A 22,588-nucleotide genomic window follows, 5' to 3' on the forward strand; every position below is an offset into this window, starting at 1 on the left:
TGTCCTAACAAGTTCATGGGTGTGTTCCAGAATGAAAAAACGTTAGGCAATCCTATAAGCAAACATGGGTCAGAATATAGATGGGAAAAGCTTCTGAACCCAAAATGGGTAGCCCTGCTTATTTAATGATCAGAGAATCTTATTTAGACAGTATAAAATCAACACTGCGCCCTATTATAAAACAGAGTAATTCGGGGAAACCAAAGTAGCAAGTGCTTAACTATTTGTGTGTGATTAAAGATTTAATGATGAAAAAAGCAGATGACAACAGAACATATAGTGCATTGCACTATTTACATAAAGTTAAAAGCAAGCAAAATAATATTATATGTAATTTAGGGATATTTACAAATGTAGTAAAAGTTAAGGTCATGTGTGGGAATGATAAGCTGGTGAGAGGGGGAATAAGGAGATGAAACTGTCAGAGAGGCAACTATATGTGGAATGTTTTATTTTTTAAGCTGAAATAGGTTCACAGTATGTATTATTCTTTATATATTTTTGCATGTCTTAGGTATTGCAGAATTTTAAAAAAATTTAAATTAAAAAAAAAATTTTTAAAGAACCATCTTTCAGTTTCAAAGAAAATCAAGGAGTCATCACCAGAATACAGGTAACCCCAGATTTCTTGTATAGGTTTAGGTAGAGGCTTAATCAGAAAAGCTGAACAAACTTCAAAAACCTCCCTTTGAGCATCTCTGAGAGTCCAAGTGGTGGGAATTATCATCAGTGAGATTTATGCTGCCATTCACAGCTGGGATTGTTTAACTAAAAGGACAAAGTATAAACTAAGGTGCTTTTATCAGAGAGAAGGGGGCTAGCTCCGCAAACAAAGCACTTAGTGAGGACAGCTGCAGCAGCGGTAGAAGCATGGAGGCCCCACTAGCTAAGGGGTCTGGAGGGTGAGATCCACAAAGAAGGCTGCTAAAAGGAAACAGGGAGTTCATCCCCGAGCAGCCAGAGAGACAGGTGGGAATGCAGACTCAATCCCCAGGCTGGCAGCCAGCCAGCAGGACTACAGTAAGAGACGGAGGCAACTAAAGAGGGATGTGTAGACCCTGGGCAAAGGTGACACTGTGCCAGCAGTGAAAGAAAAGTACTTCCTCATAACCTCAATCTTCCAAAATACTTTAAATCAGAAAGATTTTATGAAAGGAGTGTCTCCAGGAGAGAAGGACAGTCAGGGCAACAATCTTGATTCTCTGCTACCTCTCTTTTTGTCTCCCCTAATCTCACCAGCACAGCTGCCATAATGCCCGGCCTCACAGGCTCAACACTGACTCAGCTCCCCTAAGCATAGGCAAAATCCCTTTAAAAATTCCCACTGCATCCAGTTAGAGACAGGAAAGTGGCTAAAAATCTGAGGAAAATTAAACACACGCAGGCACACATCAAGAAAATATTAGAAGTATAAAAATAAATGAGGTTAAGGAGTACAACTTAAAATCCAAAGACAAGTATTTCTAGATATATTCAGCAGCCTTGACAATGACGAGACTTAAAGCCATCACAGGAGAGCTTAAAAGTGACTTAAAGGGTAATTACTTGGATGTTACCTTTGTGATCGTTAATCAGCTTGTACACAGATGCTTATATGCTTTTCCATGTGTGCTATATTTCAGTAGAAATTTTTGAATTAAAAAAAGTCTCTGGAGTGGAGTTTTCCCTCCCTTTTATCCCCCCCCATGCAGCCCTTTCCTTATCCCTTGCAAGATTTGGTTTTTCAAGGACATAATTCTCCTACTTCAAATAAAGAGCTTTTTCTAATCACTGAAATTGTGTCTACACCCATTTGCATCCTCAAAACCTATGGTGCCAGGGTGAGGGTGGAGGGGGTGAACACTCCCCCACCTCCGCATCTCCAACTGTTAGCCTCAGCACTTGCCAAATTCAGGAGCCTATCCTCCAAATTCATAAACCTCTAATCACATTAAGGGGATACAGGTTTTTATCACTCCCAGTCAAACTACCTGCAGCTTTACAAGACGAATTCTGAATCCAAATAGGAAGCACAAACTCAGATAAGGACAGACTAGACTTGGTTGCTTTTGTCAAGTGAGGTACAGGTAAAATGTCCTGAGAATCAACAGGTCAAAATCAATCAGCATTCATATTCCACAGGCTAAGACCTGGAGAGGAGGTGGGGATGCAGTCTCCTCTCTGCACCATAGTTTTCCAGGATGTATTTGCGTGTAGACACACTTTCACTAGCAGGGATGAAAAGTCTCAAATGCCAGCAAGACTGACATGCTTCCAGACTATATGATATGGGCCCATTCTGACCAAGTGGGAAAGATTCTGAGGAAGATCTGCTGATATTCTGTTTAAATCAATAGTGGTGTATTAGCATCATCAAAATCTGCCATTTAGAAAGAGTTAGTTTTCGACACAGTGTAAATAAAACTCTTATTCTGACCAAGAAACCTTAGGTTCCAATAGGCTGAATTCTGAGGATGGAAAAACAAAACTATGCCAAATTTTAATTCAGTCTTAACAGAATTCAGTGATAACAGAATATTTTGGTATGCTAAAAAACAGAGTATTGACAACAGCTCATTTGGTTTTCTCTCGCTCTTTAAGTCACACAAAGAATAAAACAAAAATCTCTATGTTTCCATATAAACTCAGAAATAACTAAGAAATGAATTAAGATGATTGGTGCTGTAAATTAAAGGTATCTCTCCTATTGACACTGAAGCCTCACTTTGTTAGGAAACTAACTGAAACCTAGCTGCATTACGCCCTCATAAGCTTCCCCCACCATTAATAGTTGTTTTAACTGGAGTATATTTGTGATGTTTTTATGACAGTTGAACAGAAAAAAAAAATTGAGTACACACGAGGTTAGCATCTTTAATCAACTTTCATTAAAACACATTTCAGTTTTAAATCTTGGTCGAGAAGATCTGGCTGCTTGTGTTCTTAACGAAAGCTACCAATCCCCCTTAGATATTCACATATGCCATGTATATATACACACACATATATGTGCACCCCCACACACGCACACACACACATTAGTGGGTACAGACATGGATCTATTTTTTCCTCCAGTGTTTTATATTGAAAAATTTCAAACTACAGAGAAGTTAAAAGAACAATTCAATAAAACACCTAGATCCATCAATTGTTAACATTTTGCCACATTTTCTTTATCTCTACACACATACACAAACATGCACACTTTTCATTCTGAGCCATTTAAAAGTAAGCTGCAGATATCATAAAAATCACCCCAAAATATTTTAGCATACAACTTCAAAGAACAAAGATTGTGGTTTACATATACAATCTATCTTGGAGAAGAAAATAACCAATGCTAATTTATCTCTGAATTCCTTTGTTTATGAATCTCATGCCCAGTTATTTCATCTCTGGCCTTCTAGGGAATCCTGTTAAAGCATTTCACCTCAGCCCCTAAAATTCTCTTTTCTTTTCTCTTTCAGCTTTCTTGAAATATAATTGACATATAACATTGTGTAAGTTGAAAGTGTACAATGTGACGATTTGATATACATATATATTGCAAAATGGTTACCACAATAAGGTTAGTTAATGCATCCATCACCTTACGTAATTATCTTTTGTGCGTGTGTATGGTGAGAGCATTTACGATCTACTCTCTCAGCAACTTTCAAAGACACAATACAATATTATTAACTAGAGTCACTATGCTGTATATTAGATCGCTAGAACTTACTCATCTTAATAATTGGAAGTTTGTACCCTTGACCAACATCTCCCCATTTCCCCCACCCCCGGCCCCCGGCAATAATCAATCTACTCTGTGTTTCTATGAATTTGACTTTTTTAGAGTCCACATATAAGTTAGATCCTGCAGTATTTGTTTCTCTCTATCTGACTTATTTCACTACGCATAATGCCCTCAAGGTTCATCTTGTCACAAATGCTGCATTAGTTTAAGATGTATACTCCCTGGTCTTAGCAATACTAAATCTCTAAAATGTAGTTTTTAATCCTTTAGGGGATGAATCAAGGACTCTTTGAGCACTGATAACAACCATGGACTACTTGGAAAAAATGACATATGCACATACACATACAATTTTCTATACCATTTCAAGTTTTTATAGACCTGTTAAGGCTATAAATGGACCCCAAGCTAGTAACCCTCAGTCTAGATATTTTAAAAATCCTTTGGAGGTCTAAAATTCTAGAATTCACCTTTGTTCGAATTCAGTTTTATTTGTTACTGATGACCAGTGCCACAGAATGGCAGACTGCTATTTCTGGTTCTATTACTTGGTAACAGACGTGAAAATGAACTACAAACAGATAACATGAATAGGATGCAGCCTTCTCTCACCCCAGTCTAAATCCTCTCAGTGGCTCCCAGCCAGTCAAGTAGGACTGCAGCCAATTTTTTAAATAACATGGATAGTACACATGGTTAATCTATTAACTCTCTCAGAACCCAGGAAAATGAGAATGGCCCCACTATACAATTCCCTTTGGCTATTACGTATGGATTAAAACTAAAGTTTACATCAATACTTTCAACAGGCATTTAATACATGCCAAATTTTCCAGAGTGCTCTCTGCAGGGAAACAGAAACTACATTAGGAATCCAATTTTACTTCGGATAGGCATAACACGGTGAGTTAAAAGCTGTATTCTTTTCCCTTTGGAAAGAAAACTAGTGAAAGGAATGGAAGATTTTTAAGGGTGCTCATTAATATAGGTGTAGTTCAATGCCATTTGTTCTAGAAAGCCTGAACTTGCACAGTGAGTGGATATCAAGCTACATAGATTAAGCTGATCTTTTGCGTGTGTGTGTGTGAGGAAGATTGGCCCTGAGCTAACATCTGTTGCCAATCTTCCTCCTTTGTTTTTATTCCCCAAAGCCACAGTACATTGTTGTCTATCCTAGTTGCAAGTTATTCTGGTTCTTCTATGCGGGATGCTGCCATAGCATGGCCTGACAAATGGTGTGTAGGCCTGGGCCCAGGAACCCTGGGCAGCCAAAGCAGAGCACATGAACTTAACCACTTGGCCATGGGGCCAGCCCCTAAGCTGACCTTTCTGTATCTATTAGTAAAGCTGTCTTGCAGGTTTGGGTTTGGCCATTCCAGGGCTGGCTGAACAAGCCAGAAGTTTCACTCCCACTTCTTAGTATTTTAAAACAGTTGGATACTTAAGTCATGACCTTTGATTCTTTGTAACAACAGAGACCAGCAGGCTACCAAATTCCATCAGTTTTGTCCCACCCACTGGCTACTCACCACAACTTTATTGAAGTCCTGAATTGCAAAATACAGGGCAATGGCAGTGAGTGCATCAGTTATCTGTCAAGAGAAAGAGAAACAACAGGAAATGAAATGAACCTAATTAGTGTAGGAGTAATGGAATGCTGCCAGGGCCTGAAGTTTTTGGATGGTGACAGACTATCCAGTACTAAACTCTAACAGTCGGGCAGAACCTCAACCCTCACTTTGACTACCCAAAGATAAAGCCTTTTCAGGGAGGTCTGACTGGAAAACCCTGAGGATTAGGATTCATCTAGATTTACACCAGTTCGTCGTTCCACATCTGTTCTGTAAATTGCAGGTTACTTAAGTTTTCTGTAAAATGGGAATAATACTCACTGCTTTGGAGGCCTGACATATGTCAAGTGCCTCGCACACAGTAAATCCTCAATAAACAGCAGCCATTATAATTATTAAGGAAGGCCTCAGTGGACCTCCTACTTGACCTAGATTATGAACCCTAGATTATGCAAGTGTTTCAAATTACTACGTCCTCAAAACAGCCCTGTCATCTCAATTTTGAAGGTTCTTGCCCCTGAAAGTCTCATCAGGCCCAAGTCCTCTTCACAGAATCTCTTGGCAGAATGCTTAGAAAATTCAGGATGCCCTCTCCACTGGCACCACAATTAAAGTCACTCATAGAATCCTGGAGCTAGAAAATTCAACACTACACAGTCTATACATCAAAACTTAAAAGTATAAGGAACTGGAGCTGCTCAGATGTCAGAGACTACTCCTCACACTTCTATAATGCTATCACAGTTCCATGAATTCAAATTAAAGATAAGTTTTTGCTTTTATAGTCTGAGAAACTCCTGAGCGTCTAAAATAGATTTTATTCTTAAAAACAAAAAGATAAAAGACTGTAACATTAAGAATATATACATATTGATTTTATGTGGGAGGTTACTTACCATAAATACCAATTCCGCATAGTCAATCAGGAAATGAAAGAGGTATATTATTAATGGAGTCTGTGGGAAAAAAGGGAAACAAACAAATTAAGTTAAATCTTATCATTACCAGTTCCCAGATGAGGGATGGAGAGGAGGCTAGTCCGTTAGCAAAAGTCTCTTTCTTTCCTAGAATACCATTCTCTGCTAGTTGGACAGGGTGTGTAGGAGGGAGAATAATTTAGTATCGCTGGATCACTTTGTTTCACTGCACTATCTGCTGAATTAAGTAAACAGAATAAACAAAATCAGATATGCATTAAATATCTGTTGAAGAACCGTTAACGCACTCAAGGTCTGAGATGAATTTTAGTCCTATGACAGACATAATAGTCAAGGGGAACTCCATAGTGGACCAAGATTGCTGAACTCATAAAATAAACTGGGAAATGTTTCCCCTTCTTCTGTTTTCTGAGACATTTTATACGATGAATGTCATTTCTTCCTCAAAGAGTTGGGAAAATTCATTCACTGTGAAGCCCTCTCAGCCTGGGTTTTCTTTGAGAGAAGATTTTTTATTACAGATTCAATTTCTTTCACTATTCAGATTTGCTATTTTTTCTTTGCCAGTTTAGGTAAGTTGTGGTTTTCTAGAAATTTATTCATTTCCTATAAAGTTTCAAATTTTTTAGCACAAATTTGTTTATAATATTTTATTTTTTAGTGTCTGTAGGAACTATAGTGATGTTCCCTTTCATTCCCAATATTGGTAATTTGTACCTTCCCTTTTTTTATCTTGACAAATTTTGCCAGAGATTTCTTAATTTTATTACTCTTTCAAAGAACCAACTTTGAGCTTTGCTGATTATTATACTTTTGTTTTCTTTTTTTTTAAGATTTTACTTTTTTCCCTTTTTCTCCCCAAAGCCCCCCAGTACATAGTTGTATATTCTTCGTTGTGGGTCCTTCTAGTTGTGGCACGTGGGACGCTGCCTCAGCGTGGTTTGATGAGCAGTGCCATGTCCGCGCCCAGGATTCGAACCAAGGAAACACTGGGCCGCCTGCAGCGGAGCGCATGAACCCAACCACTCGGCCACGGGGCCAGCCCCTATACTTTTGTTTTCTATTTCATTAATTTCTGAACTTTACAATACAATATACAATTCTTCTTTCAACCTTTTCTGGGGATAATTGTTTTTTCTTTTTCTAATCATACCTAAATCAGTGATTTTCAGTCTTTCTTCTTTCCAAATATATTCACTTAAGACAATTATTTTTCCTCTGAGTATGGTTTTAGCTGCATCACACAAGTTTTGATATGTTGTTTCTTCAAAATCACTCAGTTCATTTATTTTATTTATTTATTTATTTATTCTGAGGAAGATTAGCCCTGAGCTAACTACTGCCAGTCCTCTTCTTTTTGCTGAGGAAGACTGGCCCTGAGCTAACATCTGTGCCCATCTTCCTCTACTTTCTATGTGGGACGCTACCACAGCATGGCGTGCCAAGCGGTGCCATGTCAGCACCCGCGATCCGAGCTGGTGAACCCCGGGCTGCTGGGAAGTGGAACATGTGAACTTAACCACTGCACCACCAGGCCGGCCCCCATCAGGTTCAAGATATTACATTTCCACTGAGATTTCTTCTTTAATTAAGACTACTTTAAAATGTAGTGTTTAATTTCCAATTATTTGTAAGTTTTCTTTTTATTTTTTCTATTTATTTGTAAATTTTTATTTATTTGTAAGTTTTATTTCTGTAATTTATTTCTAGCTTAACTCTACTGTGGTCATAGAAAATACTCGGTATGATTTCAATCATTTAAAATGTGGGGAGACATGGGGCCGGCCCTATGGCCAAGTGGTTAAGTTCGCACACTCTGCTGTGGCGGCCCAGGGTTTCACTGGTTCGGATCCTGTGTGCAGACATGGCAGCACTCATCAGGCCACGCTGAGGCAGCATCCCACATGTCACAACTAGAAGGACCCACAACTAAAAATATACAACTATGTACTGGGGGCCTTTGGGGAGAAAAAGGAAAAATAAAATCTTTAAAAAAATAAAAAACAAAATAAAATGTGTTGAGACTTGCTTTATGGGCCATCATATGGTCAGTTTTGGTAAATGCTCCATGTACACTTAAAAAGAATGTGCATACTACAACAACATGGATGGACCTTGAGGGTATTATGTTGAGTGAAATAAGCCAGACAGAGAAAGACGACCTCTGTATGACTCCACTCATAGGTGGTAGTTAACATATAGACAAAGAGAACTGATCGGTGGTTACCAGGGGAAAGTGGGGGGGTGGGGGGAGGGCACAAAGGGTGAAGTGGTGCACCTACAACATGACTAATAAAAATGTACAACTGTAATTTCACAAGGTTGTTAACTATCATAATCTTAATTTAAAAAAAGAATGTGCATACTAACATTTACGGGTGTAACATTCTATATATGACATTTACATTAAGTATGTTAATGATTTATTCAAATCTATACCCTTATTGATTTTTTGGTCTGTTAGTTGTATCAGTGACTGAAAACGGTTTGTTAAAAACCTCCCTCTATGACTGTGGATTTGTCTCTTTTTCCTTTTAGTTATCTCATTTTGGCTTTATATATTTTAAAGCTATGTAGTTAGATGCATTTATATGTAGAATTACTATATCTTCACAGTTAATTGATGTATTATCATCATAAAATAATCCTCTTTACCTCAAGTAAAATTTGTTACCTTAAAGTCTTCTTTACCTATTGTTAGTATAGCTACACCAGCTTCTTTGGATTAATGTTTGCATGATATATCTTTTCCTATATTTTTTCTTTCTACTTTTTTTGTGTTCTTGTATGTAAGATGTGTTTCTTAAAAGCAACATATAATTATTTTTCTTTAACCCAATCTGACAATTGTTATCTTTTATTTGGATTTTTAGTCTATTTACAGTTAATATAATTACTGACACATTTGTGTTTAAGTTTATGATCTTACTATTTCACTTTACATTTGTCCATTTTCTCTATACTATATTCTCTCCCTTCTTGCTTGATTCTGCATTATTTTTTATTATTCCATTTTCCCCTCTATTAGCTTGTTGGTTATACATTTAGCTACTATTTTTTAGTAATTAACTTACAGATTATGACACACATCTTTGACTTCAGAGTATAATAAAAATGATTACTTTTACCACTTTCTAGACAACATAAGGACCTTTGAGCACTAACTCCATATAGCTACTCCCAGCCTTTTCTGTTATTGTTGTTATAGCTTTAATTATACATATATTTTAAATCCACAAGACATTATCATTATTGTTTTATATAGTCAATATTTATTTAGATTTACCCATTTATTTACCTTTTTCACTGTTATTTATTCCTTCCTATATTCCATGACATTGTGGAGGATCATAATCCTTCTGCCTTTTGTATTTTTTTAAATGCAAGTCTGCTGGCAGCAAATTCAATTTTTATTTGCCTGGAAATGTCTTTATTTTGGCTTCAATTCTGAGAGATATTTTCACTTAGTATAGAATTCTGTGTTGGCAGATGTTTTCTTTCTGGGTTCCGCCATTTTTGTTGAAAAGTTAGTTTCCATCTTACATTTCTTCAAAGATAATTACCCCCTTTTAGCTGTTTTTAATCTATCTTTGGTTTTGAGAAGTTTTCTTATGATGTACGTTTTTCTTTTTTCTTTTTTTTTAAAGCTTTTATTTATTTTTTGCTGAGGAAGATTCTCCTTGAGCTAACATCCATGCCAATCTTCCTCTATTTTTCAGTATGTGGGCCACCAGCACAGCATGTCCGCTAACAGAGCCATATAGGTCTACATCTGGGAAGTGAACCCAGGCCACTGAAGTGGAGCATGCTGAACTTAACCACTAGGCCACCAGGGGTGGCCTCTGTATGTTTTTCTTTGAATTTATCCTGCTTGGGTTTATAGAGTTTCTTGAATTGTAATATTTCATAAATTTTGAAAAAATTTTCAGCCACAAATCTCTTCAAATATTGTTTTTGCCTCATTATGTCTCTTCTCCCATTCTGGAACTCCATGTATATGTATGTTAAACCTTTTTATTGTATCTCATAGATCTCTTAATTTTTTCTATGTTTTCTATCCTTTTCTCTCCAAGCTGCAGTCTGGATATTTTCTACAGACCTATCTTCCAGATCACTAATCCTCTCTTTAGCATTGTGTAGTCTGCTGTTAAACCTGTCTATCTCATTCTTAATTTGTTATTATGTTTTCTAGTTCTAGAATTTATATTTGATTCATTTTTACATATTCCAGTTCCCTGGTGAAATTCTCTATATTGTCACCTATCTTTTTTAACATGTTAATCATTGTTCAGTTTTCTTTTTTTTTGTGCTGAGGAAGATTTGCTCTGAGCTAACATCTGTTGCCAATCTTCCTCTTTTTGTATGTGAGCTGCAGCAACAGGATGACCACTGACAGATGAGTGGCATAGGTCCTTGCTCAGGAATGAAACCCAGGCCACCGAAGTGGAGTGCACTGAACTTAACCACTAGGTCTCCAGGGCTGGTCCTATTCACAGTTTTGGGTTTTTTTAAAAGATTTTATTTTTCCTTTTTCTCCCCAAAGCCCCCCGGTACATAGTTGTATATTTTCAGTTGTGGGTTTTTCTAGTTGCGGCATGTGGGATGCTGCCTCAGCATGGCCTGATGAGCAGTGCCATGTTCGCGCCCAGGATCTGAACCAGCAAAACCCTGGGTCACCAAACCAGAGAACGCAAACTTAAACACTCGGCCACAGGGCCGGCCCCTATTCACAGTTTGTTTGTTTGTTTTTAAAGATTTTATTTTTTTCCTTTTTCTCCCCAAAGCCCCCCGGTACATAGTTGTATATTCTTCGTTGTGGGTCCTTCTAGTTGTGGCATGTGGGACGCTGCCTCAGCATGGTCTGATGAGCAGTGCCGTGTCCGTGCCCAGGATTCGAACCAACGAAACACTGGGCTGCCTGCAGCGGAGCGTGCAAACCCAACCACTCGGCCACGGGGCCAGCCCCCTATTCACAGTTTTTTAAAGTCCAAGTTTGATAACTCCAATGTCTGGATTACCTGTGAATCTGTTTTTATTGGCTTTTTTTTTTTTCCTGAGGAAGATTTGCCCTGAGCTAACATCTGTTGCCAATCTTCTTCTTTTTGTATGTGAGCCACTGTAACAGCATTACCACTGACAGATGACTGGTATAGGTTCACACCTGGGAACCAAACCCAGGCAACTAAAGTGGAGCACGCTGAACTTAACCACTAGGCCACCAGGGCTGGCCCTTTAGTGCCTATTTTTATCTGTCTTTTATTATGAGTGGTAATTTTTTATTGAATAATGGACATCGTGTATGAAAAATAGTAGAGGTTCTGGATGAAGCTATTTTCTTCCAGAAAGGATTTCTTGAAGCTTCTGGTAAGCAATTAGAACAGAATTGTTTCACTTTAATCTATTAGGGGTTTAGCTAATTAGAAGCTGGATTCAGTCTTTGTTAAGATAGTCTATATGCGATCTACTTTTATTCCTGGAGAGCAGTCTTTCAGAAGACCCAACTAGAAGCCAAGTCCTTTACCAGAGCCCTGCCACCTCAGTTGTCCATGCACTCGAATTTGTATTTCCCCAGCACCATGACACTGCCAATAGCTCTGCTCAGCTCCTTAGCCTCTTACCAGCCAATTTCTGTTCTCTTTCTCTGCCTCTCAGCCTGTGCCACTTACACATTGGTAAATGCATCAAGCAGAAAGCAGCTGAGACTGTTAGCCTCTCTTTCTACACTTTCCTATCTGGGATCTCAGCCCCTCAAGTCCTGGCTATCTTGGTACTTTCCAGTGACATTTTTTGTATTCATCCTGCTTTGCTAGTTGTTCTAGGCAGGAGGGTTGGTCTGTTGTTACAAGCCAGTTCGCCAAGATAGCCAGAAGGAAAGTGCATGACTCGGTTTTAGTGAGCCCATGCTGGTGTCTCAAGAGCACCTCTTCCCAACTCCTAACCACATGCAAAAATGTGTCCTACAATATTGTAAAGGTCATTGACAAGCTTCTTAGTAAGAATAAGCTGGCATGGTAGAAAGAACAAGGTTTTGGGATCAGACTCAGGTTTAAAACTAGGTTCTACCTATGTATCTCTGGGCAAGTTGTTTTGCCCTCTAAGCCTTAGTTTCCTCAACTATAAAATAAGAATAGTTACCTATTTCATAGGGTTCTTGGGAGGATTAAGTGATAATAAGCACAAAGTATTTAGCACAGTGCCTAGCACACAGTAAACCTCAATATATTAGCTACCTGAGACCAACTTTTTAACTCTTTTTATAAACAGGGGCATCAGCTTTGCCTTTCAAAGTTCTAAAAGGATTAAATTTGTACAACTATCTAGTAATAGATTCTTTTTTGCATTTATCTTTGTCAGTAAGAAGTAGTAACTTGATATTTATATTACCAATAGCCTGCTTTTTTCAAAGTGTTTTGATGCTTCAGATAGTTTAGAATGGCACTAAATAGGTCTCAGAAATGACAGAACAAACAGTTCTCAAAAAGCCTATCAGTGAATGGGCTGATTTCCATAATGAACTAACATGTACACAGTAGTTAATTGCATATCATGCTATTACAGAACGTTACACACTGAATATAATTTGTCTTTATGCTACGTCTCCATTTGGATGACCACGCCTAGTCAGGGTAGGGTATCTATGGATAAACTCACAATTTTACTACCAGTACTTGGGTAAACACGGAAACAGAAACATCTGTTGAAGGCAGTCATAAAATCTAACCTGTGGTTGCTAAATTCCTCTTTCCTCTCTTGTGCAGAATTTTCTTCTCCACTTTCTCTAAGAACTAGATAATAAAATCTGCTGACGATTAAGAAACAATGCAAAGTAATGATGAACTTTCTCTTCAAAAGAGTTCTTTCATTTGGCTTGACATCATCTTATTTCTTTATATTTTATTACTCAGAGAAACCATATTAAAATATAGGTAGCTCTTGATTTATGAACGCCTAGCTTACAAACAAATTAGCTCATATTCAGGAATGGGGAACAAGAGACTCTTGAGTTTGAAGTCCTTGTCACTGTTTTCAGGGGAAGCAAGTGTTCTTGCCTCTTAATCCAGAGTTCTTAAAGGTTAACAGTCCTAAAGGGGTTATCTTCTACAGGTATAGAAAGTTAACATGCTTTTGGTAGCTAGAAATTACTACCTCATGCCTTTATCCCCCTTTACACACACACACACGTGCACAAGATGAGGAGTGAGAATGTGTTCTAGGCTCCTTCATTGTATCCAGGATGCATTTTCCCAAAGAAACAACATTTTAAACAATGGTGAAGTGATTAGATATGGCTCTTCCATTTATTCATTCAATATATTCTTTCTGCAAGGACTATTTCACATCTTCCCCTCTCCTCAACTTCCAACTTTCCTCCCTGCTTCTCACTTTCAGCCAACAACCGCATTTCTTACCTCACTGAGAAAACAGAAGCAATGAGAATCACCTTTCCCAGTACCTAGCTGACCAACTTTCTCTTATTAACAACAGATGAGCTTCCTTTCTTCCTATCTAAAAGCCAAATCCTCCCCCATCCCACAACTAGAAGGATCTGCAACTAAGATATACAACTATGTACCAGGGCGGGGTTTGGGAAATAAAGCAGAAAAATAAATAAATAAAAATTAAAAAATGAAAAATAAATAAGATAAAATAAAAGACAAATCCTGGGGCCTGCCCAGTGGTGCAGAGGTTAAGTGCGCATGTTCTGCTTCGGCAGCCCAGGGTTCACCCATTTGGATCCCGGGTGGGGACATGGCACCGCTTGGCATGCCATGCTGCGGTAGGTGTCCCAAGTATAAAATAGAGGAAGATGGGCATGGATGTTAGCTCAGGGCCAGTCTTCCTCAGCAAAAAGAGGAGTTAGCTCAGGGCTGATCTTCCTCAAAAAAATAATAATAATAATAATAATAATAAATAAAGTCCTACATAATCTAGCCCCTACCTTCTTCTCACAGCTTATCTCTATTAGTCACCTCTTTGCTCATTCTGCCTTAGCAACACTGGCCATCTTTCTGCAACTCACAAATGCAAAGCTCATTCCCAAATCAGGGCCATCATATGGATTGCTAGCTTCATTTAGATCTCTTATTCAAATTTCACTTCCTCAGAGTGCCTTCCCTGAACACACGATCTAAAATAGCGACACACACAACTGTCACTCTTTATTCCTTTACCCAGTTTTATTTTTGTACATGTACTTACCACTTAACTAAAGTCTCATTTTTTTAAGCTTCAGCTTTACAGAGGTATAACTGGTATAAGATAAGCTGCACATTTTTGAAGTGTATAATTTGGTCAATTTTGACCTATTATACATCCATGAAACTATCACCACCATGAAGAAAGTGAACATACACACCATTCCCAAAAGTTTATCAATTTTACTGTTCACTCCAAAGAACCAACTTTGTTTCAGTGATTTTCACTATTGTTTTTCTGTTTTTCATTTGTTTCTGCTCAGATTTTTATTTCTTTTATTCTGCTTACTTTGAATTTATCTTTGTTTTCTAGTTTCTTAAGGCAGAAACCAAAGTCATCAATTTGAGACCTTTCTTCTTTTCTTATATAGGCATTCAACACCATAAAGGTCCCCTAAGTGCTGCTTTAGCGACATCCCACATATTTTGATAGGTTATGTTTTCATTTTCACTCAGTTCAAAATACTTTCTAATTTCCCTTCTGATTTCTTCTTTGATCCATGGGTTATTTAGGAATATGTTACTCAGTTTTCAAATATTTGGGGATTTTCCAGATATCTTTCTGGTATCTTTTTTTTTTTTTATTGAGTTGATAGGTTACAAACTTGTAAAATTTCAGTTGTACATTATTGACTGTCAGTTGTGTTGCAGGTGTACCACTCCACCCCCTGTGCCCACCCCCCACCCCACCTTTCCCCTGGTAGCCACCAATCTGTTCTCTCTATCTACATTTTAAATTCCTCATATGAGTGGAGTCATACAGAGATTGTCCTTCTCTAACTGGCTTATTTCACTTAACATAATTCCCTCAAAGTCCATCCATGTTATTGCAAATGGAATGATTTTGTTCTGTTTTACCTACGTCTTCTTTATCCATTCATCTGTTGATGGGCACTTAGGTTGCTTCCATGTCTCGGCTATTGTAAATAATGCTGCAATAAACATTGGGGTGCATAGAACTTTAGGAATTGCTGACTTCAAGCTCTTTGGATAGATACCCAGTAGTGGAATACCTGGGTCGTATGGTAGTTCTATTTTTAATTTTCTGAGGAATCTCCATACTGTTTTCCATAGTGGCTGCACCAGTTTGCATTCCCACCAGCAGTGTATGAGAGTTCCTTTTTCTCCACAACCTCTCCAACATTTGTTGCTATTAGTTTTAGATATTTTTGTCATTCTAATGGGTGTAAGGTGATATCTTAGTGTAGTTTTGATTTGCATTTCCCTGATGATCAGCGATAATGAGCATCTTTTCATGTGCCTATTGGCCATCTGTATATCTTCTTTGGAGAAATGTCTGTTCACATGTCTCCAGACCATTTTTTGATCGGGTTGTTTGATTTTTTGTTGTTGAGTTGTGTGAGTTCTTTATACATTATGGATATTAAGCCTTTGTCAGATATATGACTTGCAAATATTTTTTCCCAGTTAGTGGGTTGTTTTTTTGTTTCAATCCTGTTTTCATTTGCCTTGAAGAAGCTCTTTAGTCTGATGAAGTCCCATTTGTTAATTCTTTCTATTGTTTTCCTTCTCTGAGAAGACATGGTGTCCGAAAAGATCCTTTTAATACTGATGTCAAAGAGTGTACTGCCTACGTTTTCTTCTAGAAGCCTTATGGTTTCAGGTCTCACCTTTAGGTCTTTGATTCATTTTGAATTTATTTTGGTGAATGGTGAGAAAGAATGGTCAATTTTCATTCTTTTACATGTGGCTTTCCAGTTTTCCCAGCACCATTTGTTGAAAAGACTTTCTTTTCTGCATTGTATGCCCTCAGCTCCTTTGTTGAAGATTAGCTGTCCACAGATGTGTGGTTTTATTTCTGGGCTTTCAATTCTGTTCCATTGATCTGTGCACCTGTTTTTGTACCAGTACCATGCTGTTTTGATTACTGTAGCTTTGTAGTATGTTTTGAAGTCAGGGATTGTGATGCCTCCAGCTGTGTTCTTTTTTCTCAGGATTGCTTTAGAAATTCAGGGTCTTGTGTTGCCCCATATGAATTTTAGGATTCTTTGTTCTGATTCTGTAAAGAATGTCATTGAGATTCTGATTGGGATAGCATTGAATCTGTAGATTGCTTTAGGTAGAATGGACATTTTAACTACGTTTATTCTTCCAATCCATGTACATGGAATGTCTTTCCATCTCCTTATGTCATCATCCAATTCTCTGAGAAAGGCCTTGTAATTTTCATTGTATAGGTCCTTCACTGCCTTAGTTAAATTTATCCCGAGGTATTTTATTCTTTTTGTTGTGATTGTGAATGGTATTGTGTTCTTGAGTTCTTTTTCTGTTAGCTCTTTATTAGAATATAGAAATGCTACTGATTTATGCAAATTGATTTTATACCCTGCAACTTTGCTGTAGTTGTTGATTACTTCTAAGAGTTTTCCAATGGATTCTTTGGGGTTTTCTATATATAAGATCATGTCGTCTGCAAACAGCAAGAGTTTCACTTCTTCCCTCCCTATTTGGATTCCTTTTATTCCTTTTGCTTGCCTGATTGCTCTAGTCAGGACCTCCAGTACTATGTTAAATAAGAGTGGTGGTAGAGGGCATCCTTTTCTCGTTCCTGTTTTCAAGGGGATGGCACTCAGTTTTTGCCCATTGAGTATGATGTTGGCTGTGGGTTTGTCATATATGGCCTTTATTATGTTGAGGTAGTCCCCTTCTATGCCCATTTTGTTCAGAGTTTTTATCATAAATGGCTGTTGGATCTTGTCAAATGCTTTCTCTGCATCTATTGAGATGATCATGTGGTTTTTATTCCTCAGTTTGTTGATGTGGTGTATCACGTTGATTGATTTGCGGATGTTGAACCATCCCTGTGTCCCTGGTATGAATCCCACTTGATCATGATGTATGATCCTTTTGATGAGTTGCTGAATTCTGGTTGCCAAAATTTTGTTGAGAATTTTTGCATCTATGTTCATCAGCGATATTGGCCTGCAGTTCTCTTTTTTCATGGTGTCCTTGTCAGGCTTTGGTATCAGCGTGATGTTGGCCTCCTAGAATGTGTTAGGAAGTGTTCCATCCTCCCTAACTTTTTGGAATAGCTTGAAAAGGATAGGTATTAAATCCTCTCTGAAAGTTTGGTAGAATTCCCCAGGAAAGCCATCTGGTCCTGGGGTTTTATTCTTTGGGATGTTTTTGATTGCTGTTTCAATCTCTTTCCTTGTGATTGGTCTGTTCAAATTGTCTGCTTCTTCTTGAGTGAGCTTTGGGAGATTGTAGGAGTCCCAGAATTTATCCATTTCCTCCAGGTTATCCATTTTGTTGGCATATAATTTTTCATAGTATTCTCTTATAATCCATTGTATTTCTGCAGTCTGTTGTTATTTCTTCTCTTTAATTTCTGATTTTGTTTATTTGAGCTTTCTCCCTTTTTTTCTTTGCAAGTCTGGCTAGGGGTTTGTCAATTTTATTTATCTTCTCAAAGAACCAGCTCTTTGTTTCATTGATCCTTTCTACCACCTTTTTCATTTCAAAAGCATTTATTTCTGCTCTGATTTTTATTATTTCTCTCCTTCTGCTGACTTTGGGCTTTGTTTGTTCTTCTTTCTCTAATTCAGTTAGGTGTAGTTTAAGATTGCTTATTTGGGATTTTTCTTGTTTGTTAAGATGTGTCTGTATTGCAATGAATTTTCCTCTTAATACAGCTTTTGCTGTATCCCATATGAGTTGGTATGGCATGTTATCATTTTCATTTGTCTCCAGGTATTTTTTTATTTCTTCTTTAATTTCTTCAATGATCCATTGCTTGTTCAGTAGCGTATTGTTTACTCTCCACATCCTTGTCCCTTTCTCAGCTTTTTTCTTGTAATTAATTTCTAGCCTTATAGCATTATGATCGGAGAAGACGCTTGTTATTATTTCAATTTTTTTAAATTTGTAGAGGTTTGCCTTGTTTCCCAACATATGGTCTATCCTTGAGAATGTTCCATGTGCACTTGAGAAGAATGTGTATTCTGCTGTTTTAGGATGAAGCATTCTATAAATGTCTATTAAGTCCACTTGTTTTAGTTTTTCATTTAGCTCCACTATTTCCTTGTTGATTTTCTGTCTGGATGATCGGTCCATTGATGTGAGTGGGGTGTTGAGGTCCCCTGCTATTATTGTGTTGTTTTTAACATCTTCCTTTAGGTCTGTTAATAGTTGCTTTAGGAACTTTGGTGCTCCTGTGTTGGGTGCATAGATATTTATAAGCATTATTTCTTCTTGAGGAAGTGTCCCTTTGATCATTATATATTGTCCCTCTGTGTCTCTCTTTACCTGCCTTATTTTGAAATCTGTTTTGTCTGAATAAGTATTGCAACAGCTGCTTTCTTTTGCTTGCTATTAGCTTGAAGTATTGTCTTCCACCCCTTCACTCTGAGCCTGTGTTTGTCCTTGGGGCTGAGGTGTGTTTCCTAGAGGCAACAAATTGTTGCATCTTGTTCTTTAATCCATTTTGCTACTCTGTGTCTTTTTATTGGAGAGTTCAATCCGTTTACATTGAGGGTGATTATTGTCTGGTAACAATTTTTTATTTAATTCCACTGTGGTCAGAGAATATATTTTGTATGACTTCAATCCTTTTAAATTTATTGAATCTTGTTTTATGGCCCAGAATACGGTCTATCTTGCAAATGTTCCATGTATATTTGAAAAGCTTATGTGTTTTGCTGTTGTTGGATGAATGTTCTATAAATGTCAATGAGATCAAGGTGGTTGATAGTGTTATTCAAGTCTTCTATATCCTTGTTATTTTCTGTCCACTTGTTCTATCAATCACTGAGAAAGGGATATTGAAATCTCTGATTCTAATTATGAATTTGCCTGTTTCTCCTTGCAGCTCTATTGGTCTTCATATATTTTGAAACTCTGTTGTTAGGTACATAAACATTTAGAATTATTTTGTTCTCTTGATGAACTGACAGCTTTATTATGATGAAATGACCTTCCTTATCCTTGGTGATATTCTTTGCTCTGAAACCTGTTTCTTTTTTACTAACTTACTGTCTGTTTCTCTGAGAAATATACGTACCATGGGGCCAGGGACTGTACCTTGTTCTGTATCCCTAGTGCCTTGCAGCATAGCTGGCATTTGGTACCTACTTAACAAATTTTTATTAAAAAAAAGAGAGAAGAAAGGGAGGGACTGGAATACACAGGCAGATATAGAGCTAGGCACTAGGAATAAGTGATGAAAAGGTGCCAATACTTGTTCTGAGGAGCATATATCATAATGGATAAAACAAGTACAGAGGCAATTTCAAGAGTGTGATATGACCCATGAAAAGGATAAGCACAAGATGCTTTGAAGATACAGGAGGAACACCTAACCTAATCTAAGGTGATGAGGGATGGCTTCCTGGAAGAGGTAAAACTTAAGCTAATATCTGAACAGTAGAACCAACAACAAAAAGAGGGAAGAATGGAACTCCGTAAGGAGATGATAGGAGCAAACACACAAAGGTAATAGAAAATATGGTGCTGAAGCATAATGAAAGTATGTCAGAACTCTCTCATGGGGAAAACATACTGCCCAAGGTCCACAGCACACTAAGCCTTCATGGCTAATGGGCTACTCTTTGGTATGCCCACACAATCTGTTCTCAGTAATTGAATTGTGTGCTTATTAAGAGTCTCATAAATTACTCCCAACCTGTTTCTGCTGGTAGTTCTTGTTACTGTCCTTCAATTAGATAGTAATACAAAGATAATGAAATATCAATGCAAAAGACAGTTGTTATCACCATGAAAACTAAGTTGAAAGCTTTCAAAAAACTTTCAAAAAACTTTTTCAAAAAAGCTTTCAAAAAACTAGATAACCAAAAAAAGACTGTTCTCAAAGTAGGTATGAGGGAGACAACTGTAAAAATTAGGGACTAAATTATCAAATTAGAAGACTTCTACTTTTTTTCTTTTTTGAGAAGATTAGTCCTGAGCTAACTACTGCCAATCCTCCTCTTTTTGCTGAGGAAGACTGGCCCTGAGCTAACATCCATGCCCATCTTCCTCTACTTTATACGTGAGTTGCCTACCACAGCATGGCTTGCCCAGCAGTGCCATGTCCACACTCGGGATCTGAACCGGCAAACCCCAGGCCGCCGAAGCAGAACGTGCGAACTTAATCACTGTGCCACCGGGCCGGCCCCAGAAGACTTCTACTTTAAAATGAGATGGGCAATAAGAATTGGAAGGGGAGATGGGGCTGGCCCCGTGGCCGAGTGGTTAAGTTCGCGCGCTCCGCTGCAGGCGGCCCAGTGTTTCGTTGGTTCGAATCCTGGGCGCGGACATGGCACTGCTCATCAGACCACGCTGAGGCAGCGTCCCACATGCCACAACTAGAAGAATCCACAACGAAGAATACACAACTATGTACCGGGGGGCATTGGGGAGAAAAAGGAAAAAATAAAATCTTTAAAAAAAAAAAAAAAAAAAAAGAATTGGAAGGGGAGAATGGGAAGAAATGTGGTTGATGTGGTGAGCAGGGCCCACAGGGCTTTATACCTCCTAATCTAATGTGTTTGGATTTTATCCTGAGGTCAGTGGCAAGCATTCAAAGGGACTGAGCAGGACAGTGACAAAACCAGATTCACATTTCAGAAAGATGGCTCTGAGCAAAGTAAGGAGTAAAGGGGCAAGACAGAATGCAGAAAGAACTGGCAGGAAGCTGTTGCAGTAACCCAAGAAAGAGATGATGGTGACCTAAGAGTGATTTTATTATTCTTAAGAACTAATTTTATGAGTTAAAAAGGCTTTTGTGGGCTTTCTAAGAAACCAACATTGCCGCCACAGTTTTCATGGAAAAGCATGTCCCAAAGAACCAATTACATGCCAATTAGCATTCATGGACTGGGAACTGTTTACAATTTATTTGCCATTAAAAATGGTAACTTTTACAGAAGTCTCATCTGCTTCCCCAAATTACAATCTTAATCTGGATCCTTTCCACTGCAATTGTGAAATTTCCTTCTTATGTGAAGGACATCTAAAAAAGGGCTGTTTCTAAATATGATTTTCAAAATTAGATCTTTTTAAATGTTCATACTAAACAAAGGTTAGGCTTTGGTATCTGTGACTATAAATTACTCTTAGTACCCAGAAAAGAAAACAAGAACACTTACTTCATGAAATACTGCTCCAGAATATGGCGACACTCCCAAGTCCAACAGTGAGAGGCCTTCAACCACTGAAAAGTAAGACATCCAAGTTCACTCTTACTTTAAAGACATATGCAGATGGCCATAAACCAAAGTGTTAGATACTGCCAGGACCAACAAAGGCCTTACAGTTTATCTAACCTCTCTACCTCATCCCCAGGAAGTGGCTTTAACTGTTGATTTGAACATTTCAGATAATGGGAAACTTTCTTCCATACACAGTATCCCTTTCCATTGTAAGGCAGCACTCATTATGAGTAGGATCATGGATTGGATCTTGGACCAGAAAAAAGACAGTGGAACAACTGGAAAAATCCTAATAAGGTCTGTAGTTAATAGTACTGTTATCAATGTTAATTTTCTGGTGTAAGTCATTGTACTATGGTTATATAGGATGTTATTAGAAGAAGGTGGGTGAAGGGTAAACAGGAACTCTATTTACTATGTTCGCAACTGTTTTGAAAATCTAAAATTATTTGAAAATTTAAAGTTAAAATAAAAAAGTATACTACAGAAATATATTTACTGAAGGAAAGATGTCCACGAAATACTCTTAAATGAAAAGCAGGTCATAATACAGCATGTAAAACATGATGGAATGCGGCTGGCCTGGGGTGCAGCGGTTAAGTTTGCACATTCTGCTTCAGCGGCCCGGGGTTCGCCAATTCGAATCCTGGGTGTGGACCTACGCACTGCTTGTTAAGCTATGCTGTGGCAGGCCTCCCACATAAAATAGAGGAAGATGGGCACAGATGCAAAAAGAGGTTTGGTGGCAGATGTTAGCTCAGGGCTAATCTTCCTCAAAAAGACCAGAAAAATCACTGAATTTTATTTTAAATATTTGTAAGCATTTATTCATTTAATTATTTGAGAGAGAACGAATATGTGTTAATGAGAAATGTCTCAAAATAGACATAAAACATAAACATTAAATAAAATAAATAAACATAAACAAAAAATGTCAACAGTGACCATCTCTGGGTGATAAGATTACAGAAGATGTTTAGTTTCTTTTATCTTTTCT

At 37.8% G+C, this 22,588-nt stretch overlaps 1 protein-coding gene across 6 annotated transcripts in view; it reads right to left on the minus strand.

Annotated features, from left to right (window-relative positions):
• The window catches only part of PIGU (phosphatidylinositol glycan anchor biosynthesis class U), a 114,902-nt gene that overhangs the window by 57,905 nt on the left and 34,409 nt on the right, over positions 1–22,588 (minus strand). For all 6 annotated transcript variants that reach the window (XM_070247370.1, XM_070247371.1, XM_070247369.1 and 3 more), the window contains 3 exons: positions 21,529–21,593; positions 6,183–6,242; positions 5,245–5,307 (listed from right to left, as the gene is read on the minus strand). In XM_070247370.1, coding sequence (XP_070103471.1) covers positions 5,245–5,307; positions 6,183–6,185 — 66 coding nt within the window. In that variant the 5' untranslated portion in view covers positions 6,186–6,242; positions 21,529–21,593. The remainder of the gene's footprint in view (positions 1–5,244; positions 5,308–6,182; positions 6,243–21,528; positions 21,594–22,588) is intronic.

Source organism: Equus caballus, chromosome 22 (assembly GCF_041296265.1).
Source record: "Equus caballus isolate H_3958 breed thoroughbred chromosome 22, TB-T2T, whole genome shotgun sequence".
Taxonomy (NCBI): Eukaryota; Metazoa; Chordata; class Mammalia; order Perissodactyla; family Equidae; genus Equus; species Equus caballus.